The 12,345-nt window shown below is 45.0% G+C and overlaps 2 protein-coding genes across 2 annotated transcripts in view; both read right to left on the bottom strand.

Moving 5' to 3' along the window:
• LOC142310538 (gastrula zinc finger protein XlCGF66.1-like) overlaps window positions 1–4,408 on the bottom strand; it is a 50,172-nt gene extending 45,764 nt beyond the window's left edge. Inside the window, exon 1 of the mRNA XM_075348061.1 lies at window positions 4,260–4,408. Coding sequence (XP_075204176.1) covers window positions 4,260–4,355 — 96 coding nt within the window. The 5' untranslated portion in view covers window positions 4,356–4,408. The remainder of the gene's footprint in view (window positions 1–4,259) is intronic.
• The window catches only part of LOC142312860 (uncharacterized), a 138,737-nt gene that overhangs the window by 112,618 nt on the left and 13,774 nt on the right, over window positions 1–12,345 (bottom strand). The window lies entirely within an intron of this gene.

Below are 12,345 nucleotides of genomic sequence, written 5' to 3'. Positions count from 1 at the left end.
TGGATTGCATACGTTCCCCTGTGCTGCCTATGGCCTCCTATGAATTGCATACGTTCCCCTGTGCTGCCTATGGTCCCCTATGGATTATACACGTTCCCCTGTGCTGCTATGGCCCCCTATGGATTGCATACGCTCCCCTGTGCTGCCTATGGCCCCCTATGGATTGCATACATTCCCCTGTGCTGCCTATGGCCACCTATGGATTGCATACATTCCCCTGTGCTGCCTATGGCCCCTTATGGATTGCACACGTTCCCCTGTGTTAGATAGCAACCCATGCTGCTGCCCATGGCCCCTATAGATTGCACAAGTCCCCCTGTGTTAGATATCGCCCCCCCCCCCCCCTGCTGCCCTGCTGTTGTCTTGCTCCTTGCTTCTCTTCCTCCACTTCCTGGTTCTTCGTGCCGGTCATGTGATCGGAACAGCAGAGTGAGATCTCTGCGTGCCTGATCACAGTGGAAGCAGGGACACCGGGGAGAAACGCTGGAGGGGGTAAGTAAAGTTTTTTTATTTTAGAATGAGTAGCAGCATGGGGGCCATATCTAACACTGGGGGGGCAGGGACAAATAATATGCACCGCTCCCCCAGCCCGTCACTGCGGTGCGATTTCAGCACCACCGGCGATGGACAGCGGCTGTGCATATTATATGAAAGGGTGCAGGAGATCAAAGGCTGCAGCCCGCAGCGTTCACCTGCCCCCAGCTCCCCTGGACCCAGCTGTGTATGTGTGTGTATGTATCTATCTATCTATCTATCTATATCTAAATCTATATCTATTTCTATACACACACACACACATATATTATATATTTTTATATATATTATATATATATATATATATAAATATATATATATATATATACACACACACACACACACACACACACACACACACACACACACACACACACACACACACATACATAAACACACACACACACCCGTATATTCGGCTTATAAGACGCACCCCCTACTTTCCCCCAAGTAGGGGGTGCGTCTTATAAGCCGAATATACGGGGGGGGGTGTATATGTATCTGGGGGAACAAAAGTGCGTCTTATAAAGCGAAAAATACAGTAAATTGCTGGAGAGTCCCCCTGTATTAGGAACCACATGCAGCTTTCTTTTTTTTAAACAAAAACACCAGCGTGCAGCCAGCCCCCCCCCCCCCCCCCCACCAATTTTGATACCGAGCCTGACAGCTGGGGCTGATATTCTCAGATTGGGAAGGTCTATGGTTATTAGGCATCCCCCCAGCTTAAAAATTGCAACCTGTAGCTGCCCGAGATTGTCGCATCCATCAGATGCGACTACCTCGGCGCTTTAACCGGCTCTTCCCAATTACCCTGATTCAGTGGCAATCGGGGTAATGAGCGGTTAATAACAGTGCACAATTGTTATGAAGCCCAAAATTAGTGATGGGAAGGGTTCTCTGAGACCCCCCCATCACTAATCCTATAAGTAAAAAGAAAAAAAAAAAAAAAAAAAAAAAAAAACAAACACCAAGAAAAATCCTTTATTTGAAAGAAAAAAAAAAAATACAAAAAACACACCCTCTTTCACCACTTTATTAACCCCCAAAAACAACCCTGCAGGTCTGACGTAATCCGCACGAGGTCCCATAACGGATCTGTCTCTGCTACATTTGAGCCTGGAGAGACTGAAAACATGTCCTATCTCTCCAAGCTCCGGGAAACACTGACAAGAAGGACTCGGCTAGCAGCAGTGATGTCACTCAGTTCACCGGAGGTCATACCCGGGTTCTCACAGTATGACCTCTGGTGACCTGAAGCACTCTGGCTTAAAGTGAGGGGCCGTACCCCGTACCACGCCAGCCCTTTAGCACTGACTGTGGCGGCCAGGGGTCTGGGAGTGCAGCCTGCTCCCCCCTGCCACTGTTAAAGTGCAGGGCTATGTCCCACCAGCACTTTAACAGGGACACTGCCGGCAGTGGGGTGGAGGCTGCCCCGCACCCACCGGCAGGCACTGTCACTGTTAATGGGCTGGCAGGAAGCAGGACACGATGAGGTTTTTGTTAAAGGTGCACTGTCTCTAAAAAACTGAACTTTTGAATCAGGGGCTGGAAATCTTAGTGCATATCTGTTGGGACACACTGATAATATTCCCAGGGTGTTTTTGGAAAATTATCAGTTTTTGCCAAAGGTGCGCTGTCTCTTAAAAAGTTGACAGGGAGCGGGACACAGCCCCGCACTTTAACAGTGACAGTGCTAGCAGGGTGGTACAGGCCAACCGTGATCAGCAAAGATGTCACTTAGGCTCTGATTGTCGTCCTTCCCTTTCTGTGGTGACCGCAACTTAGCTGAGTGACGTCACGACTGATCGCGGCTCAGTCTCTGCCTGCAGTTACAGCATGCAGACATGTTCCATGATCTTGTGTTGTGACTTTAGATATGTAGGAGAGCAGAATCACCATGGGACCTCGTGTGGATTAAGTCAGACATACAGGGGTGTTTTTGGCGTTTATTAAAGTGGTGAAAGAGGGTTTTTCCTGTATTTTATTCCAAATAAAGGATTTTCTTGGTGTTGGTGTTTATTTCTTTTTATTTACTGGATTAGTGATGGGGGGTCTCAGACCCCTTCCCATCACTAATTTTGGGCTTAATTACAGTCGTGAGCGGTTAACCCCTATTACACAGATTGCCACCGCATCAGGACAGTCAGGAAGAATCAGGTAAAGTGCCGAGCTTGTCGCATCTCATGAATGCGACAATCTCGGGCAACTACAGGTTGCAATTTTTAAGCTGTGTGGGAAGCCTAATAACCATAGGCTTCCCCAATCTGAGTATACAAGCCCCAGCTGTACGGCGTAAAAAAAGCTGCATACAGTACCTCTTATTTTGATACACAGACAAGATAAGTGCAGGATTGGAGGCTGCAGCCTGTAGCCATATGCTTTATCTATGCTGGGTATCATAATATGAGGGCACCCTACGCCAATTGTTTTGTTTATTTATTTTTAGACCACAATAATGACCCACATACAGCATCAGTGATTGGTTGCTGTCAGAAGCGGTCACAGGCCTGGGGCGCATCTGACAGCAACTAAGACGTCAGGACTGCCGGTGAGCAGGGAAAGCAGTGCATATGCGATTAGCCCAATGCGTGACACAGGAAGTGAATGCGCGACCTGGAAGCAGTTTGCCGCCATGACAGAGCCTTGGTAAGTAAGAAGCACTGGCGTCATTCTTAGTTTTTTTATTATTCCTATATTTTTTTAATTTCTCAAGTGCCAGATCTGGATCAAACACCTGAAATCCCGGGCCCGTCACCCACGTACCTTTGAAACCGCGCGGATCCGGACTTTCACAGTCCGGGTCCACTCATCCCTAGCTAGTACTTGACCCTGACTTTTTTCTGCCTGACAGCGAATGTTGCTATCCTAAGATCATGTAATAACACCCGCACTTCTCAATGGCAGACCCCATAACTGCACCCTAAGCTATAAACCAAGTGTAACACAAAAATACTAATAACCAGCAAATGAAGTGCACACAGAAAGAGGGAGAGACACAGGGCTAGGAACGTGCAAATAGTCGTACAGGAATTATGCAATAAAAAAATAAAGAATAACAGAATACGTGTAAACCCTCCCAAATCTACATAAAACAAAATAGTAGATAACTGGAACTGGATTCAAACAAACTGCAAAGAATAGAAATAAAAGCAAAAAAGTGAGCCGGAGTATGAGATGGTATACATGGAACTTGTGAGACCATGTTCACACTGGCCATGAGACAAAGAGAAACCAAGGAAAAAAATTGTGAAAACATACCCTGCTGTAACTAAATAAAAGCATAGTGCATATAAACATGGGGTACATTTCATTCTGTGAATCCTCCTGACTGTGTGTATCCTGTTGGGACCCGGTCGATCTCAGCCCTTAGCCACATTGAGGCCTATTTTAGACCCATGGTAAGGTTTTAATATTAGAGAGTGTAGTTACTATCCCAACTGGGTACACCTTGGCGTTGGTGGGATAGCTTTATGCTTTTTTTGATCAAAAACAGTGTTTACTAAGTACCCTATGTTTATATGCACTAAGCTTTTATTTAGTTACAGCAGGGTATGTTTTCACAATTTTTTTCCTTGGTTTCTCAAAGAATAGAAATAGTAATGTCTCAATAAGAAAATCTTAAACAAGGAGCTGGGACTCCAGACAACCGACCATCCAGTAATCTGGGTTCAGACCCTGGAGTGGAGCCATGACAGATATAATGTGACGTCATCAGAATCTCTCACCTCTCCAGTAAGCCGGAAGAGGATCTCTAGGGTGAGGTGTAATATCCTCTCTGCCATCTTGTCCTGGTCGCTATCCATCCTTGACGAATCAATCATGAAAGCTCTTCTATATATAGAAAATGTCCACTGAGACAATCCGATCTTGTAGGGACCTGATTGGGAAGAGGAAGACTATATAAAATCATAAAGATCCCATGAAAGAAAATCTCTGTGGCTCTGCAGGTGGAGGCATGTGGCTACTGGCATTAATGTGATTGGCTGGCCGCAAGGCGTCATCAGATCTATATAAAACCCATTGATGCGATGCTTGTCACAAACTGATTTTTCAACTTCCATCTGACAAATAAAGTAAATTTACCTCCCTACATATTCTACACTTGCACCCTTTTTTTTTTTTTTTAAATCAGAAATTTTTATTGCATTTTAAAACTTTCATAAACATAACAAATTGTGAGGTTAGTCCTCACACATACTCCCTCCCTCTCCCCCCACCCTCTTCCGGTCGACAGTCTCACCCCTCCACTCTCTACGTCCCTCTTTATTCACATAATGACCTGCCCTCCTTATTTCTCAGCCACTGCGATCTTTCCTTTCCTACCTATAGTCTAAATATCCTATCTTTCAGTAGATCAAATGACGCTAATCCTGGAAAGTCCAGCCACTTGCTCCAGATCTTATATTGAGTTTTCCTTCCCCTTTTAATATAAACATTTTTCTCCATATAAATAATATAATTCACTTTTTCAACAAATTCCTTACGTGTCGGTGCTTTTTCAGATAGCCAATACAAGGCAATTAGTTTCCTTGCTGCATACAACAATCGTGCCACTGCCAGTTTCTCTTGTTCATCCGCCCCCACTTCATCCACATAGCCCAGCACACACACCAGCGGGTTTCTGGTAGGTCCACTTGCATCACTGATTGAATTAAATTTAACACTGTGATCCAGAACCCTTGTAAACACGGGCATTCCCACAACATGTGCATGATCCCTGCTTCTTCCACAGTACATTTTGGACACTTGGTATCTGTTCTCACTCCCACTTTCTTCATCCACACGGGGTTCTATATACTCTGTGTATAATATATAATTGCGATAGCCGTTTTGCCTCGCTCAGAGATATTTTGATGACCTATTGCAAAATAGACTCCCATTTCTCCTCCCCAATTTCTCCCAAATCTTCCACCCACCTTGCATATGCCCCAATTTGTTGCCTCCCAACCAACATGGACAGAAGTCCCCCGTAGACCATCGATGTACATCCTGCCGTCCCTCTCTGCGTCCCTAATATATTAATTACACTATCTGACTGTATAACAATTGGTGTTATTCTGTTCTGCGATTCAAATGCGTGACGTAGCTGCAGGTATTTATAAAACATACTATGTCCCAGTGGGAAGTCTTTTAGCAGTACTTCAAAAGTCTTAAAAATATGTTTCCATCCATCACTTGGGAGAGGTACCAGATACCAATTCTCCTCCATTGCCCAAATTCTTTAAGGGATAAAAATTCCGGAATGTTGGGGTTGTCCCACAGGGGGGTATATCTAGTGAGCCCGGTTACCTGTCTCATCTGTTTGATCTTACCCCATACTTTATCTATCAACTGTATAGTAGGATATGATGCAGAGTGTGGACTAAACTTTCCCGCCTCCAGACTTGCCAGCAAAGGACCTTTTCCGATCACATACTGTAATATTTTCCCCGCCGAGGTCTCCAAACCGGTCACACCCCACCCCACCATGTGTTGGCTCTGGGCAGCTAAGTAATAGCACCAAGGATTAGGTAGAGCCAGTCCCCCTTCGTCTTTTGGTCTCTGTAAATATTCTAACCTCATCCATGGGCGCTTCCTTCCCCAGATTAAGCCTCGGAAAATAGAATTTATTTTATAAAACCTAGCTTGTGGTAGCCATACCGGGTCGTTATGGAGCACATAGAGCAGTTGGGGCATTAGTATTATTTTAGCTAAGTTGACTCTCCCCACCACCGAAAGGTACAGTTTGGACCATGCCAGAATCTTTTGTTTGAACTTAAGTAAAAGGGGGGTGAGATTAAGACGTTCATACTCAGCCAGTTTACTGGATATCATAATTCCCAGATATTTAAACTCTGACACCACCTGAACCGGAGCACAAGTCACCACTACATTGGAAGGCGTTTCATCTAGTGGCATCAAAATTGATTTGTCCCAACTTATCGTGAGCCCTGATATCCTTCCAAAGTTAGATATGACCCTCATTACCGCCTCCAAGGAACTCCCTGCATCTGCCAGAAACAATAATAAATCGTCCGCATATAAGGCCCCTTTCTCCTCCACACTCCCATATCGGTAACCCACTACACCAGGATCCCGCCGCATCACCGCCGCCAGTGGTTTGATAGCGATAGCAAACAACAGGGGGGACAGTGGGCACCCCTGTCTTGTGCCCATATAGAGAGAAAATCTATCTGACATGCTGCCATTTGCCCTAATTCTTGCCGTAGGAGCAGAGTACAACAGCTGCACCCACCTAATATACACTTCCCCAAACCCCATTGATCGCATCGTAGCCCATAGGTACCCCCACTCTACGCTGTCAAAAGCTTTGGCCACGTCTAGGGAGAGAATAACCCGCCTCCCCTTATTTTCCGCCGGTATCTGCATATTCAGGTACAGTCTCCTAAGGTTAGTTGCCGTGGATTTGTTGGACATAAACCCTGCTTGATCTGGGTGTATTAGGGATGTAATGACTTTGGTGAGCCTATTTGCAAGCATCTTAGCCAGGAGCTTTACATCTACCGTCAATAGTGAAATCGGTCTGTAAGAGGCTGCCTTCTTTAGGGAGTACCACAATTATTGCCTCTTGCATAGACGGCATAAGCTCTCCTCTTTCCAGACATGAATTATATACCTTAAGCAGCACCGGCAGTAAAACCTCCCTATGTTGCTTATATACTTCAGCCGGAAACCCATCTACCCCCGGCGCCTTATCATTCGCCATATCACTCAGAGCTAGCTCTAACTCCTCTAAGTCAAATGGCTCATCTAGTAACTCTCTAGATTCCCTTGAGAGGACTGGCACCTGAGCTCTGCCTAGAAATTCATCAACCTCCCACGCCTCCGGGTGCACCTTGACTGAGTATAGATCAGAGTAGAATGTTTCTAGTACTTTTAGGATCCCCGAGGTGTCCGTGACAACTGCCCCATCTACTGACTGTAACCGTGCAATATATGTCGATTCCCTCTGTGCCGCAGCTATCACTGATAATAGGTGACCCGCCCGTTCTCCATTCTCAAAGGACTGCATGGTTTGGAACATTTTCTTTCTCTCCGCTGCCTGTATGGTCAATCTATTAATCATCTTTTGAGCTGCCTTCATCCTAGCTTTTGCCGCCGGCATGGGGTCTGATATTAAAAGCATCTTCCGCCTCCCCCAATTCCTAAACCGCAAGCTGATTCTGCCTTCTTGCCTCCGACTTTACCTTGGATATACCCCTTATATACAATCCCCTCAAGTACGCCTTCATTGCCTCCCAAACCATTCCAATAGATGCTGATCCTTCATTGAACCTAAGGTATTCCCTTAAACTATCACTAATACCCCCCCCCCTTCTTCCACTAATTGTAACCAAAAGGGATTTAATTTCCATAAGGGTCTATTTTGGTTTTGTTGTTCCCCCAGGTCTATTTCTACACACAGGGGCGAATGATCTGATACCGTCCTGGGGAAGTATTTAGTACCCACTACCAAACCTTGCATTGCTTCATTGCCCAAGGCCAGATCAATGCACGACAGGGATGAGAACGTAGCCGAACAACAGGAGTATTGATACACTTCCGGATGCCGAGTCCTCCACAGGTCAATCAGCGCCATTTCTTTAAGTAAATTACCGAATGGTGTACAGTTACCCCCCCTTTTTTCGTACCTCATATCTCCCTTTGTCCCAATGTGAATTCGAAATATTATTAAAATCTCCCATTATCATAAAGGGAACCCCCGGAAAGTCTGCCAATAAATTTATCAGACTGTGAAGTAGTTTGCTGCAATATGGCGGAGGTATGTATAGGGATATAATTTCTACGGCTCTTGTCCCCAGCCTACAGGAAAGACATACATATCGCCCATCTTTATCCACGATGACCTTTAGAAATTCAAACCGTGCGCCTGAGCGTACTAGTATGCTGGCCCCTCTGGAGTATGCAGAATACAGTGCCTACAAGTAAAAAAAAAAAAAAAAAAAAAAAAAGGAGGGGAGCCAGCACTGCTCATGAATGGACTGCAACAATGAAGAAATAAAAAGTGTAATATTCACAAATTCGTTCCTACTGTAAAAATTCAATGAGATTTTTTGCAAATGATTGATCAATGATTTGAGCCCCCCTGCCCCGTCACGGCAAATCTCTATAGGGGGGTCCCTAACGCTATATTATAAATTATTATGTACCATAAGGTCTCATATAAATCAGCAGGACCATATGAAGACGTGACGGGGCAGGGGGGCTCAAATCATTTATCAATCATTTGCAAAAAATCTCATTGAATTTTTACAGTAGGAACGAATTTGTGAATATTACACTTTTTATTTCTTCATTGTTGCAATCCATTCACAAGCAGTGCTGGCTCCTCTCCTTTTTCGTTTGCTGGTCAGGTGGTCGGCCGCCACCATGCCGTGCACGCCCAGTGTGGTTTGCAAATTCCTTCTGTAGCCATCAAAATTCAGTTTGGTGCTTGTTCACACACAGCCACCGCCTCCTGCTCCAAGGCATCATTATTTAAACACCACCTGCATGAACCTTGTTCCGCCCTCATCCATGTTTGCTGGTCTGGCACTGTGAGGGCCAGTCCTGACATTGTGCTGGTGTGTGTGGTTCTGCCACACACACTGGCACCTGGGCTGCCTTTATTCGCGGTTGTCAGTCCTGGCAGCATGGGAGCGGTTCTGACATGTCTCAGGTAAGTGGTGTCTTCATATGGTCCTGCTGATTTATATGAGACCTTATGGTACATAATAATTTATAATATAGCGTTAGGGACCCCCCTATAGAGATTTGCCGTGACGGGGCAGGGGGGCTCAAATCATTGATCAATCATTTGCAAAAAATCTCATTGAATTTCTACATTAGGAACGAATTTGTGCATATTACACTTTTTATTTCTTCATTGTTGCAAGCCATTCATAAGCAGTGCTGGCTCCCCTCCTTTTTAGTGCCTACAAGTAGTATTCAACCCCCTGCAGATTTAGCAGGTTTACACATTCAGAATTAACTTGGCATTGTGACATTTGGACTGTAGATCAGCCTGGAAGTGTGAAATGCACTGCAGCAAAAAAGAATGTTATTTCTTTTCTTTTCTTTTTTTTTAAATTGTGAAAAGTTTATTCAGAGGGTCATTTATTATTCAACCCCTCAAACCACCAGAATTCTGTTTGGTTCCCCTAAAGTATTAAGAAGTATTTCAGGCACAAAGAACAATGAGCTTCACATGTTTGGATTAATTATCGCTTTTTCCAGCCTTTTCTGACTAATTAAGACCCTCCCCAAACTTGTGAACAGCACTCATACTTGGTCAACATGGGAAAGACAAAGGAGCATTCCAAGGCCATCAGAGACAAGATCGTGGAGGGTCACAAAGCTGGCAAGGGGTACAAAACCCTTTCCAAGGAGTTGGGCCTACCTGTCTCCACTGTTGGGAGCATCATCCAGAAGTGGAAGGCTTATGGAACTACTGTTAGCCTTCCACGGCCTGGACAGCCTTTGAAAGTTTCCACCCGTGCCGAGGCCAGGCTTGTCCGAAGAGTCAAGGCTAACCCAAGGACAACAAGGAAGGAGCTCCGGGAAGATCTCATGGCAGTGGGGACATTGGTTTCAGTCAATACCATAAGTAACGTACTCCACCGCAATGGTCTCCGTTCCAGACGAGCCCGTAAGGTACCTTTACTTTCAAAGCGTCATGTCAATGCTCGTCTACAGTTTGCTCATGATCACTTGGAGGACTCTGAGACAGACTGGTTCAAGGTTCTCTGGTCTGATGAGACCAAGATCGAGATCTTTGGTGCCAACCAAACACGTGACGTTTGGAGACTGGATGGCACTGCATACGACCCCAAGAATACCATCCCTACAGTCAAGCATCGTGGTGGCAGCATCATGCTGTGGGGCTGTTTCTCAACCAAGGGGCCTGGCCATCTGGTCCGCATCCATGGGAAGATGGATAGCACGGCCTACCTGGAGATTTTGGTCAAGAACCTCCGCTCCTCCATCAAGGATCTTAAGATGGGTCGTCATTTCATCTTCCAACAAGACAACGACCCAAAGCACACAGCCAAGAAAACCAAGGCCTGGTTCCAGAGGGAAAAAATCAAGGTGTTGCAGTGGCCTAGTCAGTCTCCTGACCTTAACCCAATTGAAAACTTGTGGAAGGAGCTCAATATTAAAGTCCACATGAGACACCCAAAGAACCTAGATAACTTGGAGAAGAAGATCTGCATGGAGGAGTGGGCCAAGATAACTCCAGAGACCTGTGCCAGCCTGATCAGGTCTTATAAAAGACGATTATTAGCTGCAATTGCAAACAAGGGTTATTCCACAAAATATTAAACCTAGGAGTTGAATAATAATTGACCCACACTTTTATGTTGAAAATTTATTAAAATTTAACTGAGCAACATAACTTGTTGGTTTGTAAGATTTATGCATCTGTTAATAAATCCTGCTCTTGTTTGAAGTTTGCTCTAACTTATTAGCATCTTATCAAACCTGCTAAATCTGCAGGGGGTTGAAGACTACTTGTAGGCACTGTATGTAGAATGATACCCCACCCTGAGCCACCTTCTATCCAGTAGATGCAGCTTCTCCGGTATCATGTGTTTCCTGCAAGCAAATTAGGTCAGGTTTTTCTGTGCGTAAAAATTGAAATACTGCTTGCCTTTTGAAATACTGCTAAGCCCCTAACATTCCAACTAATTAGCTTATTGCATCCCGCCATATGATTAATTGACAAATTCTCGTTCTCCCAGAGCTCCTTAATAGGCCAAATGAGACTGTCGACAGGCCCACCCTCCCCCTAAATATAAACATCCCCCACAACAATAAACATAGTAACACATCTTTGCCACCAGTCCCCTTTGTATCAGGGACGGAGGGCATATGTTTGCCTTGGCAAGTCTGCCAGATACCGTGTCCATCTTTTGTCGTGTTTCCTCATTTACGACGGAGAGGGCCCTATCAACCATCAATAACACCAGAACCAGGACCTCCAGAAGGAGGGGCGGACCCCGCCTGTTTGTCGTGCACGGTATCCGGCTGTCCATCTGATCAGTATTGCAGTCCTGCCATATTTTCGCAATGCCCTTTTTTTTTTTTTTTTTTTTTAAATATTAAGGGGGAAGAACGAAAGCAAGTTACGGGAAAGAAGAAGGGAAAAAAAAAGGGAGAAAGAAAGGGGGAGGGGAAGTGGGTAAAACAAAGAAGAGAAAAGTAGTATAAGAAGAAGACAAGAGGGTGGAATAAGTGAAGCGAGAGGGGAGAAAAAGAAAAAAAAAAAAAAAAGAGGGGGGGGGGGGGGAATAAAAATTAATTCAGTATTTATGCATTGCGAGTCCAGTATGAGTTGGAAAGTCCTTTTCCATAGCCAGGATTCCATTTCCTCCCATCCTCAGTGGTGTTTGCAGACCCCTTTCCTCTAGAGTCCATTAAATGTAGATTTAAATTTAGATTGCCGAGGTAAACAAAAAAAAAAAAAAAAAAATGTTTAAAATTTTCAAACAGGAACTCCTCCCCGGCAACCATAGCATAGTATTTTTCCTCTACACCACTGCATGCGATGAGAGGTAGGGTGTCCCCAAAAGTCAGTCTCCAGCTTCCCCTTCACGACCCTCCCGCCGCAAACGTTGTTCATGGCTATCCAGCCATCTTAGCGCTTCCTTAGTATCCAGGAAAAAGTGCACTATTCCTCCAGCTACCACTCTGAGTTTCGCCGGGTACATCATGGAGTATACCAGATTCGGTTGTCTCAGCCTTCTCTTGATGTCAATGAACTTGGCTCTTTGCTTTTGCACTTCTATGGAGTAATCTGGAAAAATGGATATCTTGGAACCATTGATGATC

Source organism: Anomaloglossus baeobatrachus, chromosome 5, assembly GCF_048569485.1.
Source record: "Anomaloglossus baeobatrachus isolate aAnoBae1 chromosome 5, aAnoBae1.hap1, whole genome shotgun sequence".
In the NCBI taxonomy this organism is placed as follows: Eukaryota; Metazoa; Chordata; class Amphibia; order Anura; family Aromobatidae; genus Anomaloglossus; species Anomaloglossus baeobatrachus.
The sequence above is the reverse complement of the archived record's forward strand: the minus strand, read 5'-3'. Positions and strand labels throughout refer to the sequence as shown.